The 19867-nt window shown below is 41.6% G+C and overlaps 1 protein-coding gene across 7 annotated transcripts in view; it reads left to right on the top strand.

Annotated features, from left to right (window-relative positions):
* The window catches only part of ARHGAP28 (Rho GTPase activating protein 28), a 141340-nt gene that overhangs the window by 72613 nt on the left and 48860 nt on the right, over positions 1–19867 (top strand). For all 7 annotated transcript variants that reach the window (XM_055559002.1, XM_055559003.1, XM_055559006.1 and 4 more), the window contains 2 exons: positions 5919–6121; positions 11834–12051. In XM_055559002.1, coding sequence (XP_055414977.1) covers positions 5919–6121; positions 11834–12051 — 421 coding nt within the window. The remainder of the gene's footprint in view (positions 1–5918; positions 6122–11833; positions 12052–19867) is intronic.

Raw genomic sequence — 19867 nt, forward strand, 5'->3', positions numbered from 1 at the left:
GAAGGACTGAGGTTGATGCTGAAACTCTAATACTTTGGCCACCTGATGTGAAGAGCTGACTCATTTGAAAAGACCCTGACGCTGAGAAAGATTGAGGCAGGAGGAGAAGGGGATGACAGAGGGTGAGATGGCTGGATGGCATCACCGACTCAATGGACATGAGTTTGGGTAGGTTCCGGAAGTTGGTGATGGACAGGGAGGCCTGGCTTGCTGCAGTTCATGGGGTCGCAAAGAGTCGGGCACGACTGAGTGACTGAACTGAACTGATCTGAACTGAAAGTGGAAAATCATTATATTAGATCCCACTTTCCTTTAGGAGGCACATTACTGACTGACTAATCTTACTTGAATATTCCCCTGAGTGGGGTGGAGGTGGTGTCTCATCTCACCCCACCCCAAATTACTCATTAAAGTATTTCTTCTACTTATATCAGTTAGGAATCATTTGGACTGCAAATAGTAATGACAACAACATAGAGTAGTTTTTCAAAATAGTTTATTTTTTCTCACATTGTTGGAAGTCTAGAGAATAGGCAGCCTCTGGGGTTATTTCTGAGATTCAGTAATATCAAGGCTGATTAGTGCAATTTCATAACCTTTTTCTCATGGTTGCAAGATGGCTGCTGAAGCACTAGTCATCTTGTCTACATTCCAGTAAAGAAGAAGGAAGAGAAAAGGATAGCAGTGAAATCAGGAAAACAAAAGATTACGCTGAAACCGTGGAAAGAGACTTTTCTTATGTGACTTGGCCAGAATTGTGTCAGGTGGTCACTCTGACCTAAGGGAGTTGGAGAAACCAGGCTTGGGAATGGGGTTGGATCAGAGATGAGTTCTGATTAAGTGCAGTTTTATTTATTTAATTGTATTCTTAGTAACATTTTAGTGCCTTTTATAGCCTGACCATATACCTAGCCATAGGAATGCTAATAAGTTAGCTAAATTATAGTAATAACATGTGGGATTACTATGTGCCATGTATTTACATATATGTACTCAGTTAATCCTCATAATAATGCAGAGCATGTATGTGATTCATATTCCATTTTACAGATTAGGAAATGGAGGCTCAGAGGCTCAGCAGCTTGCTCAAGGTTGAGAGCTTGCTCTAGGAAGTGGCAGAGTCCACATTCAAACCTGAACTCACTAGGCTTTAGAGTTTTTCTCTAAATCGTCCTGAGGAGGTAACATTTACATTAGGAGCTGAGTGACGAGAAGCATCTTGCCGTGGAAAGACACAGAATGTTCCTGGCAGAAAAAAACAGTAAGAGAAAATTCCCTAAGAGCAGGAACACCTTGACTGTTTTAGAGGAACTGAGAAGAGATGACAGGCCTGGTGCTAATGCCAGGGGAGAGCGATAGAAGGTGAGATGGATCAGACAGCTGGGGACAGAAATGCTGGCCTCAAAGTCAGAGGCAAGAATTTGCATTTTGTGGTATTTGTGGTGGGAAGTTACTGTGTCTTCACTTTACTCTCCATAACCTGTCCCTGTTGTTTGATGAGACATGTAATACTTGCTTTGACTACTTCATGGAGTTCAGATAAGGGTCAAATGATGGAATGTGTGTGACAGTAAATTGTTCTGTGTGAAATTCTTTATAAAATTAGAAATAGTAAAAGCCACAGAGTAAGGATTTCTTAGCAAGAAGTATGTCTTATAAATGCTCTGTGGACTACACTAAAAACAACTGAAGTTGTGACTGGACAGAACAAGCGGTTCATTAACAAATGCAACATTTGAAAAATCCCTGATGTGTTTTGCAGTGTTCTGTGGGAGTGCTGCTTCCAGTTAGAATGAACACTAGGTTATGGCTGATTATCTTTCTCACTGTTGCAAGGACAGAAGAGAGGATGCATGTAAAATCATATGTTTTAAGAGCTATAGTGGAGAGAGCTCTGAACACAAAGAAGTCTAAGGGAGCTCAGTTCCAGGAGGGAAGAGATCTTCCTAGTGAGCAAAGCCCAGAAGTCACTTCCTTCCTTTGTGTGTGTCTCGCCCTGAGTCTCTGCACTGCTGAGCAGACGATGACATCTGCCCAACAGAGGGGCTTTACGGGGAGAGGAGACACCATGGAGGCCGGAATCTGTCGAAGCCTAAATTGCAGAGCTGGTTCTCCACGTCTGACAACTCTCTCCCTTGGGTTTTTGCTCATAAAGGCTCTAAAGTAGACAGCAATTCCTGTAATCCTGTGGTGTTTATCCTAAAGCCCTCTTGAGAGAGGGACCTGTAATACACACAGGACAAATCTCCTCCTCAAAGCATTTGGAACCAGCGGTAACCTAAAACTGGTTAAAATTGCAACTCAGCTCAGACCCACTTCAGCTCCTTAATGGATTGGAGTGATCTGTACCTCATTTCAGCCACCAGACAGAAGGCTTGCTCTTCTTGGGGATCTTACTATTTATTCCTGTGTCCTAGAGTTCTATAAAACATAATGTGTGCCATACGACAAAATAATTGTGAGATTTGTAAACGAACCGGAGGACATAACCCATAAGCAATTGACTGTTTTTTGATCAATATTAGCAGATGCACTGACAGCAGCGATGTTGGCGCTGAGACAACTTTTAAATGACAACAATAAATATGTTACAGAAGAGAGACAAAATGGGTAAAGGGTGAATAATGTCAACAGAGAAATAGAACCTTTAAAAAGAACCAATTGGACATTCTTGATATGAAAAAATGCAGTATCAGAATTGAAGTGTTCACTGGGTGGACGTAATAAGGACCAGACACGTAGAAGAAAAAGTGAAGACAGGGTAGTAGAGATTCTCTAAACTGAAGCACAAAGCGCGAGGGCTGGGGAGAAGTGAAGCATGTTGTGAAGGACACTTGGGACAACGTCAGATGGTTGTTATTGGAGTTCCAGAAGAAGAGAGAGAAATTTGGACAGAAAACATATTTGAAGAAAAAATGGATAGGACTACCCCAAAACTGATGAAACACATCTACCCATAGATTCAAGAAGCTCAGCAAACCTCAAGCAAAATAGTGAAAGTCGCTCAGTCATGTCCGACTCTTTGCGACCCCATGGACTGTATAGTCCGTGGAATTCTCCAGGCCAGAATACTGGAGTGGGAAGCCTTTCCCATCTCCAGGGGATCCTCCCAACCCAGGGACTGAACCCAGGTCTCCCGCATTGCAGGTGGATTCTTTACCAACTGAGCCACAATACAGAATAAATAGAAATAAAATCACAATCTAGGCATTTCATAATTAAGCTTCTAAAAACAAAAGCTAAAGGAAAAAAAATGTATTAAAAGCAGTTAGAGAGGAAAAACATTATACTTAGAAGAATATCAATAAGGATTATAAATGATTTTTCATCAGAATCAAGAATACAGATAACATGAAATGACAGCTTTAAAAGGATTATAAAGACAATAAAAACTGCCAGCCTAGAGTCCTGTGCCCAGCAAACGTATTAATCCAAGATGAAAGTGAATGAAAGACACAATCAGAAAGAAACATGAGGGAATTTGTTGCCAGCATATCCATAGTACAAGAAATGTTGAAGAAATACCAGAGGAGGTTGGCAAAACCGATTAGAGTGATCTGTTATAGCTACATTGCCTTGTAGGAAGGATGGAGCAAATCAGAAAGGATAAACGTAAAAGTCTACTTGTTTAACTTTTTAAAAATTGTTGACTTTTTTTGATTTATGTGAGCTTGATAAAGTTCAGCATTTTTTAAGTCAGTGTTTTTAAAAGATGACAAAAAGTTATTTTCACTTACCATTTTCATAAATGATTGACAAATACTAGAAGGATTTTATAATAACTATTGTGGGATATAAACGTGAAGAACTAACATATATGGCAATAGTGGTATGATAAGGAATGAAGGGAGAATTACACTCACATGTTAGTTACGTTCTGATGTAAAATACTAACTCAAGGCAGATAGTTATATAAGGTATTTCTTAAAAGATAATGGAGGAGAAATGGAATAATTTTTTTTTTTTATTAATGGCACTTTGACTTTATGGTAATTAACCATCCACTGAAAATCTAATTTTAAACCTCATGGTGTTTTCCCAACATAAGTTGCTATATAACGCTGTGTAACGGTCTCATTCTGTTTTCCATATAATGTTTTCCTGGTATTGTTTTGGAGTAAAAAATTACAAACAGCTGATGAAGCTGAAGCTCTGTTTATCCTAATATGGTGAGGTATGAAGCTGTAAGTCTCCTCAAAGTGTTGGATGAGCCGGAACGTTGCAGTTATGTAATACTTCAGGACTGGAAGGTCACGGTCCCTACTCTACCCTGGGGTGAAGGGGAAGTATTCGGATCCCTCACCAAACAAGCAAGAACCCTTCCAAATGTGCTTATCCCAAAAATGCTGTCTGACTTCTTTGCCAAAAAAAACAGTTGACCGTTGCAATTAAAGGATTTTTGGGGTGGGTTGTCTCAGATGAGACCAGTGTGTTACGCAGATGTTCATGACCTGCATTGCACATCTAATCGCCCTGCTCTCAGCAGTTTATGATGATCTCTTTGAGATTCCACCAGTATTCCCTTTGCATGAGTAAGAAACTGTAGTAAATGAAAACAGTCCTTGTTAATCCTAAATACATATGTTCCTTATCTTCTAAGATTTACTTAATAGTTCCCAGATTTCTCACTTCTTCACATATTTGCAGTGCTGAGGTATATCTGCATGTTTGCTTAATTTCTAAGATAAATTATTCTGTTCCATGCAGCCATTGAGATGGTATGTCTGTGTTGGCATGGAAAAGATATCTATGACATGATTTTGAGTGGCGCAAAAACAAAGCATCTCGTAGAACAATATGATGTGATACAGATGGGAAAGACCTTCAGTTTCTGCTTTATAAATTGTGTATTACTTAAACTTTTATCCTTATAATACACCATCTTATAAATTTTAAAAACTTAGTCTGTGTCTTCTGTTAAGACTGTAAATTTTTTATGTCAGTCATACTCATTTTTAAAGAATAAACCTAAAAAAATCTCTTAGTTTTGGTAGCCCGTCAGGGTCCTCTGTCCATGGGATTTTCCAGGTAAGAATACTGGAGTGGGTTGCCATTTCCTTCTCCCCCCAAAAAATCTGTAACTAGAGAAAGTTTCAGGCATCTATATATCTTTTCTGAACAATGTATAGAGGGAAGTAGGCTTTGTGAGCAGTGGTAATCGATTATGGTTTCAAGAAGTAGATGTCTTATAATTCTATGAATTTGCTAATGGTTTTCAGTATTGGTCTTGATGCAAAAGGGAAAGACTTAACAGCGTAAAAATAATATAGGAAGCAATAGCTGTCTTGATAACCTGTGTTGATTTCATATGCATTTCAATCACTAGAATGTGTCTGTCTTGTCAAGCTTATAAAGAACTCAGTGAAGAACTCTTATGACCTAGTTATCAAACAAAACTACCTCAAATTATTTTTCTTACACAGCACAGAATAAAAAAAGTGGATATCTTACATTTTTCTGAAATGCTCTGAGTTTTGAAAATAAGTTGGCTAACTCAGTGTAAACCTAGAACTGCTTCTAGTCAGGTACAGTCTCAGAATCAGTGATCAAATTCTGGAAATTTCTCCTAAAGGTGATTGAGAAATCTAGGATTCCAAGCACAGCCGGCTTTTTTTTTTTTCCACTCTTCTGACATTTATAGAAGCTAACTTTTACTATATGTGTTTTGATTAATATAGGCAACTTCTTTATGTGTGTAAAAGTCATAGAAAGTATTTTTGTGATAATTCCCACATGGCCACAAAGTCGTTGTGAATTAGAGAGGATGAAAGGATGGGGCCACCTGACTGGAGGTTACTCCCTCAAACCTCTCTCCATCACACTAACTCCTTCTCTCCATTAGTTTCAAACTTTTGTGTGATTCATAACATGAAACACTGATTTCCATTGACCAATATTTAATATTTTTCTTTCCTCAGAAAGTCCATCCCTCGCTGCCGAAGAATCAACAGGATGCTCTCCAATGAGTCCCTTCAGTCCCCGGCGTTCAGCCGCTCCAACTCTCAAGCCTCCGTAGACAGTGCCTCCATGGAGGATTTCTGGCGGGAAATAGAAAGCATCAAAGAGACCAGCCTGGGGGCTCAGGAGGAACAGACGCCTGCCGAGGCCAAGCCCCTGGACGGTGAGATGCCAGATTGGTCCCCACTGTGCAGCCTTTTACATACTCTCTTGTTCTGTTGGCAGGTAGACGTCATTCCATGAGTAGCCTAACTAGTGAATCGATAGACTTTGGCGTACCAGCTTCCTGCTCCCGCTGGTTTCTATCTGCTGGTCTGGCTCAGGGTGGCTTCTCGGCAGGTGACACAACCTGAAGGGGGGCTGTCAACCATCCAGATTGATCCCTAACATATCACCATTTAGGGAGGCTGTACCTGGCTGTGGATTAGAATCATGATCGTCTAGCAGATTGAGTATTCTAATTTTGAGGTTTTTACATCTGCATACTTGACTATTAATTACCAAAGAAAGATACAGAAAAAAAATTGCCAGCATAATTCTGGAGGAAAAAAATATTTGACTTTGAAGCACTTAACTAGTATTAATGTATTTAGAGAATGGATAATCCGCACTTCACAAGATAAATGCCATGTCAGATAGGTCGGTTATACTAGTTTCCAGTGAAATTAAACAAGAAGATTGAGGAACCAAAAAAGTATTTGTTGTTGTTGTTTAGTCTCTTAGTCATGTCCGACTCTTTGCGACCCATGGACTGCAGCATGCCAGGCTTCTCTGTCCTTCCCTATCTCCTGGAATTTGCTCAAACTCATGTCCATTGAATCCATGAGGCCACACAACCATCTTGTCCTCTGTTACCCTCTTCTCCTCCTGCCCTCAATCTTTATTGCCCTAAATTTTCTAAAAGAGCAAAATTACTCACCTGAGCTTAAAAGCATGGGACAAGGAGGACCTACTTTATAGCACAGGGAACTCTGCTCAATGTTATGTGGCAGCCTGGATGGGAGGGGGGTTTGAGGAAGAATGAATACATGGATGTGCATGACTGAGTCCCTTCGCTATCTACCTTAAACTGTTACAACATTGTTAATTGGCTATGCTGCTGCTATTGCTGCTAAGTTGCTTCAGTTGTGTCCGACTCTTGTGTGACCCCATAGACAGCAGCCCACCAGGCTCCACCGCCCCTGGGATTCTCCAGGCAAGAACACTGGAGTGGGTTGCCATTTCCTTATCCGATGCAGGAAAGTGAAAAGTGAAAGGGAAGTCTCTCAGTCGTGTCCGACTCTTTGCGACCCCATGGACTGCAGCCCACCAGGCTCCTCCATCCATGAGATTTTCCAGGCAAGAGTGCTGGAGTTGGGTGCCATTGCCTTCTCCGAATTGGCTATATTCCAGTACAAAATTGGCTTCCCTGGTGACTCGGCTGGAAAAGAATCCTGTTATGCGGGAGACCTGGGTTTGATCCCTGTGTTGGGCAGATCCCTTAGAGAAGGGATAGGCTACCCACTCCAATATTCTTGCCTGGAGAATTCTATAGACAGAGGAGCCTGGCAGGCTATAGTCCATGGGGTCACAAAGAGTCAGACACGACTAAGTGACTTTCACAGTACAAAATAAAAAGTTAAAAAAAAGCATGGGTTATCTTCTTCAGGTACTACCTATCCACAAGTAAATGTGTAAGAAAAACTGAAGGTAGTTTGGGACTTCCCTGGTAGTCCACTGGTCAAGACTCCTCTTTAGGGGTCTTGGGTTTGATCCCTAGTTGGGAAACTAAGATCCTGAATGCCCTGCAGCGTGGCCAAAAGAAACAGGAAAAAAAAGCAAGAAAAATTGAAGGTAGTTGAGTAAGTAGCTATCTATGAATGTTTCCATTAGCCAGTGACTAAGCTCAAAACAACTATCAAGATAAACTAAAATGTTAAAAAAATTTATTGTTCTTTTTTCCTAGTCTATCCTTCTTAGATCTGAAGAAAAATAGTTTGGGTTTACCACAATTAGAATAGTTCACTTAGGATTAGAAATAAAAAAGCCCACCACACATTTAATGAGAATCTAGTTAAGGGAACCATCCTCCTTCAGAGAAGGCTATTTTAATGCATTTGCTTATGTCCTTACGTTTTGCCTTTTCAGATTCAGAAAGACACATAAAGAAAAGTGCCTCTTGTTCCCCACTTCTTCCATCTCACTAGCTAGCTCGCTGGTAGAAGGTAAGGGCACTCCACTCCAGTACTCTTGCCTCCAGTACTCTCCCATGGACAGAGGAGCCTGGTGCGCTGCAGTCCATGGGGTCCCTAGGAGTCAGACACGACTGAGCGACTTCACTTTCACTTTTCACTTTCATGCATCGGAGAAGGAAATGGCAACCCACTCCAGTGTTCTTGCCTGGAGAATCCCAGGGACAGGGGAGCCTGGTGGGCTGCCATCTATGGGGTCGCACAGAGTCAGACACAACTGACATGACTTTGCAGCAGCAGCAGCAGCAGCAGCTAGCTCGCTATCCGTATTAAAAATCGTGAGCTCTTACTGATAACTTCCGATTCCAATCCAACAAAATTTGTTGTTGTCTCCCCTTTCTCTGTATTTATAACTCCCTTCTCCAAGAGTGAGAAACCTGGTTCGTTCTTTCTTCAGTATATATATTTTTTCATTTGCTCCAGCCTAGAGCATGCAAAAAACATCTTCAAGGTTTACCAACAGAAACGTCTACAAAAAGCTAACTAGAGTGTAAATTTTATTTTACTAATATTTTGTCTCTTGAAGCATATGTCCAGATCTTAAGTGTGCAGTTCAATGAGGTTTGACAAATGCTACCTTGTAACCGCACACTAATCGAAATAACATTCCAGTCAACTCAGAAAATTTCCTCGTGGTTTTTCCCAGTCTCATCATTCTCGTGACTTGCTGTCCCTGGCCAGAGACAACTACAGTTCTGATGTTTCTGCGGCATAGATCAGTTTGGGGTTTGGCTTCTTTTGCCAAATATTGTATTTTTGAGATTCCTTCTGTGTATTAATGTTTCACTGCTTATTATCATGGGATAGTTTGCATCAGTCTCCAAGGCCTGCTGTAACAAAGTACCACAAAGCTAGGTGATTTAAAACAAAAGAAATTTGTTCTCTTGGGGTCTGGAGACTAGAAGTCCAACATCAAGGGGTCAGCAGGGCCCTCCGCTCTCCGAAGATTGTAGGGATGAGCCTGTTCCATGTCTTTCTCCTAGTTTCTGGTGTTCCCAGCAATCCTTGCTGTTCCTTGGCTTGCCGACAGTACATGCCATTCTGCCTCTGTTGTCACATAGCCTATTCTCTGTGTTGTTGACCATGTTTCTTCTCTTTTTCTTATAAAGACACTAGCTATATTAGATAAGGGCTTCCCTGGGGCTTAGATGGTAAAGAATTTGCCTGCAATGCAGGAGATGCAGGTTTGATCCTTGGGTCGAGAAGATCCCCTGGAGAAGGGAATTGCTCCCCACTCCGGTATTCTTGCTTGGAGAATCCCATGGATAGAGGAGCTTGGCAGGCTACAGCCCATGGGGTCGCAAAGAGTTGACCGAGCAACTAAAGAGAGATATCGGATAAAGGACCCACTCTACTCCAGTATGACCTCATTTCATCTCAGATCCTCATTACACCTGCAAAGACTCTATTTCCAAAGAAGTTTACATTCACCCGAATTGGTGGTTAGAACTTCCATGTATCTTCCAGGGACCCAGTTCAACCCATAATGGCAATATTCTGTTGTATGAATATGCCACAATTTGTCTGTCCATTTAACTGTTAGTGAACTTGTGGGTTGTTAACAGCTTTGGCCATTGTGAATAAGGCTGCTGTGAACAGTTTTGTGAAAGTCTTTGGGTGGAGATGTATTATTTCTCTTGGATGTATACATTTTTCATAGAATATGTGTAATTATGTACATAAGAAACTGCCACTCTTTTTCCAATGTAGCTGTACTGTTTCACATTCCTCCCTTCAGTGTCTGACAAGTCTAGTTGCTTCAGTCCTTGAACATTTTGATGCTTTAAGACTTGTTGACATGAATGGTTCTAGCGACATGTGGAGGTATCTCACTGTGGTTGTAATTACATTTCACTAAGGGGACGACAGAGGATGAGATGGCCAAATGGCATCACTGACTCAATGGACGTGAGTCTGAGTGAACTCCGGGAGTTGGTGATGGACAGGGAGGCCTGGCGTGCTGCGATTCATGGGGTCGCAAAGAGTCAGACACAACTGAGCGACTGAACTGAACTGAATGATGTCAAACACTTTTTCTAGTGCTTATTCTCCTCCATTCCTATATCTGGCTTTTGTAAAATCTTTTGACTATTTTTAAACATTATCTTTCTATTATTGCCTTCTATGAATTCATCATATATTCTGGATTCATCTTTTGTCAAATATATGTATTGCAAATACTTTCTCACCATCTGTGGCTTTTTTATTCATATTCTTAGTGGGGTTTTTTATTTTTGTTTATTTATTTTTTATTGGTAGAAGCAATTTTATTTCTGCTTATACTTTGGTTTCTCTTAATATCATATAAATCTTTCACCTTTTGTTTTTTGAAAGTGCAAGTATTGATTGATTGATTTTTGGCTGCCCTGGATTATCATTGCTGTGCATAGGCTTTCTCTAGTTTCCGTAACTGGGGGTCTTTTCTTGTTGCAGCAGCTTCTCTTGTGACAGAGCACAGGCTCTGGGGTGCGTGAGCTCAGTGGTTCGAGCTCCTGGGCTCTAGAGCACAGGCTCAGTAGTTGGGGTGCGCGGGCTTAGTTGCTCCACCGCTTGTGGGATCGTCTCAGATTAAGGATCAAACCTGTGTCCCCTGCATTGGCAGGTGGATTCTTAACCACAGGATCACCAGGAAAGTCCTTGTGGGGTCTTGTAAATGGGTGTCTCTCTTTTGTTCTCGCTCCTCTCTCATTTTTCTATTGTTTGCTCCTTGTGTAAAAGTACAATTGGTTTTTGTAACCTGACCTTATATTTCATTATCTTTCTAAATTCACTTACCAGTAGTTGTCTACTGCTAAATGTCTTAGGATTTTATAAATAAACAAAGAGATTTTTTTGGGAATAGAGACAGTTTTACTCTTTCCTTTCTGACTTCTATGTTTTTATTTTTTTAATCTTGCCGTATCATACCGGTAAGGCCTCCATATAAGTTGAATGAAAGTAAGTAATGACAGTTTATATCCTTGCTGTGATCCCAGTTTTTCAGGTGAAGGGTTCAATATTCACCACAAAAAATGGTTGTAACTGTTAAGTTTTTATAGACATTCTTTATCAATAGCATTCTATTCCCATTATATTAGTTTCAGGTATACAACATAATGATTAGATATTTGAATACATATACGGTTGTGAAACAGTCACCAAAGTAAGTGTAGTTAATATCTATTGTCACACATCGTTCAAAATTGTTTTTCTTGTGGTAAGAACTTTCAAGGTCCTACTCTCCTAACAATTTTCAAATAAGCAATAGAATGTTATTAAATAAAGTCACCATGCTGTGCATTACATCCTCATGACTTACTTATTTTATAACTGGAAGTGTGTACCTTTTGACCACCTTTCTCATCTTGCCCACCCCGACCCCTTGCCTCTGCTAAGCACACCAGTCTATTCTCTGCATTTATGCACTTGGGCTTTTTGCTTCATTTTGTTCTTAAACTCCACATGTAATGAGATCATATGGTGTTTGGTGTTTGTCTTTCTCAGTCTCACTTACTTCATTTGGCATAATGTTCTCAGGGTCCAAGATGGTCTTATTAATATTGTTTACTGATATTTCTTACTCACTGATGTGTACAGACATACAGATATACAAGTCATCCAGTCACAGAATATTCTCACCTTCTTTTGGCAACTTCATTTTACAGAAGGAGAACTTGAAGCAGAGTGGTTGCAAGATGTCGGTTTATCAACCCTGATCTCGGGTGATGAGGAGGAAGATGGCAAAGCCTTGCTCTCTACTTTGACTCGAACCCAGGCAGCTGCAGTGAAGAAGAGATACAATACTTACACACAAACCTTGAGGAAAAAGAACAAGCAATCTGTCAGGGATGTCAGAGACATCTTTGGAGCCAGCGAATCTCCTGTAAGTAATGGACAGGGCTCGAAAGGTATGATTAGGGGAGCAGAGGAGTATATGGAAAAAATATCAGGAAAGTTCATAGTCACCCTCTAGCTTTAAAAGAGAAAACTGAAGCAGACAGCACCATGCAAGATTTTATAAACTTAAGTGACTATTTCTTATTCCCCATGCAGCAGGCTCCCTGCACACAAAATTTATTCCTTTCTTTTGAAGCTGGAGGATAACTTCTTTGGTAATGGAGCACATCTTTGTGGATGGGTTCCAGGGAGCCTTACTTAAATCTGAGTGCTGACTGGAAGCTCTGTGGACAGGCAATGCACTCCTGAAGAAGTGGGCCCAAGTCTCATGAGCATGTCTGGGTGGTTTGCTTTAACTGGGGTGGGAATGGGAGAGTGGTTAGGGTACCCTTTATGTTCAAAGAAATTAAAATGGTAAAAAGTGAGATACAGCCTTAATCAAGTGAGCCAGAGAATGATTCAAAAAAAATCAGGGGAGCCTCACATGTTTTCTGAGCCATGGCTGGTTGAAATTCCACCTCACCCTTGGCAGTTCCTGGCCACAGTTTTACTTGCAAGGCTGTGAGTCACATCCTCCTATTTCTGCGGTCGTTTCAGTGCTAGCTCTGATCTACTTCATTCATCCAATTATTGCATCATTGATGAAACAGATAATTATTGGATACGTCCTCTGTGCAATTCTTTTTTTTTTAAATATTTCTTTGTTATTTATTTTTGGCTGTGTTGGGTCTGAGTCACAGCATGTAACTCTGAGTTGCAATGCATGGCCTTTTTCTCTAGCTGAGGCACACGGACTCAGTAGTTGCGGCTCATGGGCTTAATTGCCCCACAGTATGTGGGATTTTAGTTTCCCACCCAGGGATCGAACCCAGCTTCCCTGCTTTGGAAGGTGGATTCTTAACCCCTGGACCACTAGGGAAGTCCCTCTGTGCAATTATTATATCAGGTTCTATGCAGATAGGATTCATGGACCTAAGACTCATATATAGGAAAAGGGGAACTTGATACTCTGCTGCAGGCACAGATAAAGTTGGCTAAAGCCAGTTAGTTAATCACTTTGATTTAGGTTTCTTTTCTGCTTAATTGTGATATCAATAATGACATAAATTAAAACTTCAAGGATATTGGGTCAGTTCAGTTCAGTTCAGTTCGGTCACTCAGTCGTGTCCAACTCTTTGCAACTGCATGAATCACAGCACGCCAGGCCTCCCTGTTCATTACCAGCTCCTGGAGTTCACTCAAACTCATGTGCATCGGGTCAGCAATGCCATCCAGCCATCTCATCCTCTGTCTTCCCCTTCTCCTCCTGCCCCCAATCCCTCCCAGCATCAGAGTCTTTTCCAATGAGTCAACTCTTCGCCTGAGGTGTCCAAAGTACTGGAGTTTCAGCTTTAGTATCAGTCCTTCCAAAGAACACCCAGGACTGATCTCCTTCAGAATGGACTGGTTGGATCTCCTTGTAGTCCAAGGGACTCTCAAGAGTCTTCTCCAACACCACAGTTCAAAACCATCAATTCTTCGGCACTCAGCTTTCTTCACAGTCCAACTCTCACATCCATGCATGACCACTGGAAAAACCATAGCCTTAACTAGAGAGACCTTTGTTGGCAAAGTAATGTCTTTGCTTTTGAATATGCTATTTAGGTTGGTCATAACTTTCCTTCCAAGGAGTAAGTGTCTTTTAATTTCATGGCTGATATCACCATGTGCAGTGATGTTGGAGCCCCAAAAAATAAAGTCTGACACTGTTTCCCCATCTATTTGCCATGAAGTGATGGGACCGGATGCCATGATCTTCGTTTTCTGAATGTTGAGCTTTAAGCCAACTTTTTCACTCTCCTCTTTCACTTTCATCAAGAGGCTTTTGAGTTCCTCTTCACTTTCTGCCATAAGGGTGGTGTCATCTGCATATCTGAGGTTATTGATATTTCTCCCGGCAATCTTGATTCCAGCTTGTGCTTCTTCCAGCCCAGCATTTCTCATGATGTACTCTGCACTTAAGTTAAATAAGCAGGGTGACAATATACAGCCTTGACCTACTCCTTTTCCTATTTGGAACCAGTCTGTTGTTCCATGTCCAGTTCTAACTGTTGCTTTCTGACCTGCATACAGGTTTCTCAAGAGTCAGGTCAGGTGGTCTGGTATTCCCATCTCTTTCAGAATTGTCCACAGTTTATTGTGATCCACACAGTCAAAGGCTTTGGCATAGTCAATAAAGCAGAAATAGATGTTTTTCTGGAACTCTCTTGCTTTTTCCATGATCCAGTGGATGTTGGCAATTTGATCTCTGGTTCCTGTGCCTTTTCTAAAACCAGCTTGAACATCTGGAAGTTCGCGGTCCACGTATTGCTGAAGCCTGGCTTGGACAATTCTGAGCATTACTTTACTAGCATGTGAGATGAGTGCAATTGTGCGGTAGTATGAGCATTCTTTGGCATTGCCTTTCTTTGGGATTGGAATGAAAACTGACCTTTTCCAGTCCTGTGGCCACTACTGAGTTTTCCAAATTTGCTAACATATTGAGTGCAGCACTTTCACAGCATCATCTTTCAGGATTTGAAATAGCTCAACTGGAATTCCATCACCTCCACTAGCTTTGTTTGTAGTGATGCTTTCTAAGGCCCACATGACTTCACATTCAAGGATGTTTGGCTCTAGGTGAGTGATCACACCATTGTGATTATCTTGGTCGTGAAGATCTTTTTTGTACAGTTCTTCTGTGTATTCGTGCCACCTCTTCTTAATATCCTCTGCTTCTGTTAGGTCCATACCATTTCTGTCCTTTCTTGAGCCCATCTTTGCATGAAATGTTCCCTTGGTATCTCTAATTTTCTTGAAGAGATCTCTAGTCTTTCCCATTCTGTTGTTTTCTTCTATTTTTTTGCATTGATTGCTGAGGAAGGCTTTCTTATCTCTCCTTGCTATTCTTTGGAACTCTGCATTCAGATGCTTATATCTTTCCTTTTGTCCTTTGCTTTTTGCTTCTCTTCTTTTCACAGCTACTTGTAAGGCCTCCCCAGACAGCTGTTTTGCTTTTTTGCATTTCTTTTCCATGGGGATGGTCTTGATCCCTGTCTCTTGTACAATGTCACAAACCTCTGTCCATAGTTCATCAGGCACTCTATTAGATCTAGTCCCTTAAATCTATTTCTCACTTCCACTGTATAATCATAAGGGATTTGATTTAGGTCATACCTGAATGGTCTAGAGGTTTTCCCTACTTTCTTCAATTTAAGTCTGAATTTGGCAATAAGGAGTTCATGATCTGAGCCACAGTCATCTCCCGGTCTTGTTTTCGTTGACTGTATAGAGCTTCTCCATCTTTGACTGCAAAGAATATAGTCAATCTAATTTCAATGTTGACCATCTGGTGATGTCCAAGTGTAGAGTCTTCTCTTGTGTTGTTGGAAGAGGGTGTTGCTATGACCAGTATGTTCTCTTGGCAAAGACTCTATTAGTCTTTGCCCTGCTTCATTCCGTATTCCAAGGCCAAATTTGCCTGTTACCCCAGGTGTTTCTTGACTTCTGGCTTTTGCATTCCAGTCCCCTATAATGAAAAGGACATCTTTTTTGGGTGTTAGTTCTAAAAGGTCTTGTAGGTCTTCATAGAACTGTTCAACTTCAGCTTATTCAGCATTACTGATTGGGGCGTAGACTTGGATTACTGTGATACTGAATGGTTTGTCTTGGAAACGAACAGAGATCATTCTGTCATTTTTGAGATTGCATCCAAGTACTGCATTCAGACTCTTTTGTTGACCATGATGGCTACTCCATTTCTTCTAAGGGATTCCTGCCCACAGTAGTAGATATAATGGTCATCTCAGTTAGATTCACCCATTCCAGTCCGTTTGAGTTCGCTGGTTCCTAGAATGTCGACGTTCACTCTTACCATCTCTTGTTTGACCACTTGCAATTTGCCTTGATTCATGGACCTAACATTCCAGGTTCCTATGTAATATTGCTCTTTACAGCGTCAGACCTTGCTTCTATCACCAGTCTTGCTTCTATCCACAACTGGGTATTGTTTTTGCTTTGGCTCCATCCCTTCATTCTTTCTGGAGTTGTCTCTCCACTGATCTCCAGTAGCATATTGGGCACCTACCGACCTGGGGAGTTTCCCTTTCAGTATCCTATCATTTTGCCTGTTCATAGTGTTCATGGGGTTCTCAAGGCAAGAATACTGAAATGGTTTGCCATTGCCTTCTCCAGTGGACCACATTCTGTCAGACCTCTCCACCACGACCCACCCGTCTTGGGTGGCTCCACGGGCATGGCTTAGTTTCATTGAGTTAGACAAGGCTGTGGTCTGTGTGATTAGATTGGCTAGTTTTCTGTGATTATGGTTTCAGTATGTCTGCCCTTTGATGCTCTCTCACAACACCTACCATCTTACTTGGGTTTCTCTTACCTTGGACGTGGGGTATCTCTTCACGGCTGCTCCAGCAAAGCGCAGCCGCTGCTCCTTACCTTGGACAAGGGGTATCTCCTCACCGCCGCCCCTCCTGACCTTGAACGTGGAGTAGCTCCTCTCTACCCTCCACGCAGCCACCGCTCCTTGGGCGTGGGGTTGCTCCTCTCGGCCGCTGCCCCTGATCTCGGGTGTGTGGTAGCTCCTCTCAGCCGTTCCTGCGCTGTTGCAGCCAGGCACTCTCGGCCGCTGCCCCTGACCTTGGGTGAGGGGTAGCTCCTCTCAGACACGCTTCTGCGCAGTCCGTCACAGCTGGTGCCCTTCTGCACGGATATTTGGTAGCTGACGTAAATGAAAACAGTCTCTAATTTGAGTTACTTTAGGTTGTGTGTCAATCAGGTCTTCTCTTAGATACATTAACCAGAGTGGGGTGTTGCCAGAGCAGCTCACGTCTACAGTTAAGCTTTGCCTGTGTGTTTACAACATCCCAGAAGAATCCTGGGCTTTAGACCTGTCTTGTTGTTGTTGTTGAGTCTCTCAGTCACGTCCAACTCTTTGCAACCCCATGGACTGCAACATACCAGGCTTCCCTGTCCTTCATTATCTCCTGGAGTTTGTTCAAACTTATGTCCATTGAGTTGGTGAGGCCATCCAACCATCTCATCTTCTGTCATCCCCTTTTGCTCCAGCCGTCAATCTTTCCCAGCATCAGGGTCTTTTCCAATGAGTTAGCTCTTTGCATCAGGTGGCCAAAGTATTGGAGCTTCAGCATCAGTCCTTCCAATGAATATTCAAGGTTGATTTCCTTTAGGATTGAATGGTTTGATCTCCTTGCTGTCCAAGGAAACCTCAAGAATCTTCTCCAGCACCACAGTTTGAAAGCATCAGTTCTTTGGCACTCAGCCTTCTTTATCCAACTCTTAGAACTGTCTAAAGTAGTGGAAATGACCCACTTCTGTGCTCTCCAGCGTGATAGCCCCAGCCACATGTGGCATCAGCACTTGAAACATAGCTAGTGTAAGTAAGGAATGAAAATTTTAACTGTTTAATCATAATTGATTTAAACCTAAATTGTCACATATGGCTTATAGCCATATGTGTAAGTTCTAGATAAGTTCTAGAATCTTCTGCCATGTATAATGAGTTATAGCATTCTGAGTTCTGTGCTGTTTGAACTTTCAGCCTGGTTGAAACCTGTGTCTCCCTGGAAGGTGAGATTGTCCTCAGCTGGAACTGGGTACAGGCAATGCCTACAACTTGAGGCCAGGCTCCATACACACAAGTCCTGGACTAGATGCCTATCAAAGGAAAGGTGTGCCCTTCGGGTTTAAATTTCCAGCGTCATTTTCCAATTATCGCCCAGATCATCTTGAGCGAGTACTAAGAACTTGGCCTACATGCATTCTTTCCCCATTTCTGTTTCTGGCTACTTCAGACTAAGATTTTTTGTTTTCCCTTGCTGTTATTGTTCAGTCGTGTCTGTTTGTGACCCCATGGACTGCAGCTCGCCAGACTCCCCTGTCCTTCACCGTCTCCCAGAGTTTGCTCCAATTCATGTCCCTTGAGTTGGTTGTGGTATCTGACCATCTCATCTTCTGCTGCCCCCTTCTCCTTTTGCCTTCAGCCTTTCCCAGCATCAGGGTCTTTTCCAGTGAGTTGGCTGTTCGCATCAGGTGGCCAAAGTATTGGAGTTTCAGCATCAGTCCTTCCAGTGAATATTCAGGGTTGATTTCCTTCAGGATTGACTGGTTTGATCATGCAGTCCAAGGGACTCTCAAGAGTCTTCTGCAGCATCGGAGTTCAAAAGCACCAATTCGTCTTCCCTGGCAAACTGCAAAATATAGAAGTGTCTGTAGCTTCTCTTGAATCCCCCAGCTACTCAAGAAAAATGCATAACTAGCCTTTCTAGGTTTCCTAAAACTTTTCACTATAGCCACATAGAAACAGTGCTTCTCCTTTCACTTGGACCCTGAAGGAAAGTATAACGTGGGCACTTTCCCACTAGGGCTTAAGTGTTATGAACAGTCTTATTTTTCTTATTTTTCTATAGCATGTAAGTGCAGTAAAACTGTTCAATATTTAACTCCAGCAAAGGCAGAGAGATGACCACATTCCTGGTGGGTCAGGGGAGTGGCCCGGGGCCTTTGTCCTGCGCACCTCCCTCTTCTCTCCACCCAGTCTTACTGCTGGAGGTCCAGCTTTAGAGACGGTGGGGAGTGAGGCAGGCCGAGTGGTTGCAGGTGGAAGAAGATGGTCAGTCTGTCACCACGGGGACAGTTAAGTTGAATCCTGAATACATTTAGCTGCTGCTTGCTCTTCTCCTAAACAGCTGTTGTCTTCTGAATTAGGTGATGCCCTCCTGCTCATTAAATTTTCATCCTGGAGATGTGCTTTTTCTCGATCAGCATTGACCTTCCACACATTTTTCTCATGTACCTTTTTTTTCAGGCCCAGGTTTTTCTCTACCCTTATCAAACCATTCTTGCTTGCTTTTTATCTTCCAGGAACATCCAGCAATTTCTGTTCTGCTAATGGAAATGTTTCGTGGTTTCTAGATCTACTCTTTGAGAAAAGTATCTCTGACATGTTGAGTAATTTGCAAGAGCAGGAGAATATGTCATCTTGATCCAAGTTTCTTATGTCAATTTCTCAGTAGTATGTGTTTGTTCCAAAAAATGTGGTTTTTTTCCTTATTATAAAAGTAATACACAGTCTTTAATGGAAATTTAGAAAATATGGACAAGCAAGGAAAAACAGGAGTATTTCTATGGGCCCAAATAAAATTTTGTGATTTAATTGACTAGTCAATAAATATAATTTTCAGTGAAATTCTATTCTAAAAGACTATTTAAGCCTTGTTTTAGTAGAACTCTTATACACTAAATCACAGATATAAAGTCAGCCTTTGGATACATAGTGCAAGATCTCAAATCCATTTCATCATGAGCCCAAACAGAATTTTTCTAATATTCAGAAGCTGTGAATCAGATATTATGTCCAGTAATACATTTCACTGAGCAAAATAGTCAACTGAATCTATTTTCAATTTCATAATTGATAAACAGTTAAAGGTGGGACTAACTCACAATTAACTGTATAAATATAGGCATACAGTCCTTTTTTAAAAACAAACATGATTATATCACATATATACGCTTGACTGCATGGCACAGAAAACCCAAGAGTTATACAAGTACAAATGAGGAAACTGAAAGGTGTTCCTTTGCTTTAGCATAGATTCAGCTTCCTTCCGTCTTTGTATTGTGTCTTTCATGAATGGCCTTCATCCTTCTGCTTACCAAGGGGGCAGGGCCACTCCTGACAACCACATCCATGTTCCTGGCAGCTCCTGGTACTTGTACCTCCTGACTGTCTCTGACTTCAATTTCCC

The sequence above is a fragment of the Bubalus kerabau genome, chromosome 21 (genome assembly GCF_029407905.1).
Source record: "Bubalus kerabau isolate K-KA32 ecotype Philippines breed swamp buffalo chromosome 21, PCC_UOA_SB_1v2, whole genome shotgun sequence".
Taxonomy (NCBI): domain Eukaryota; kingdom Metazoa; phylum Chordata; class Mammalia; order Artiodactyla; family Bovidae; genus Bubalus; species Bubalus kerabau.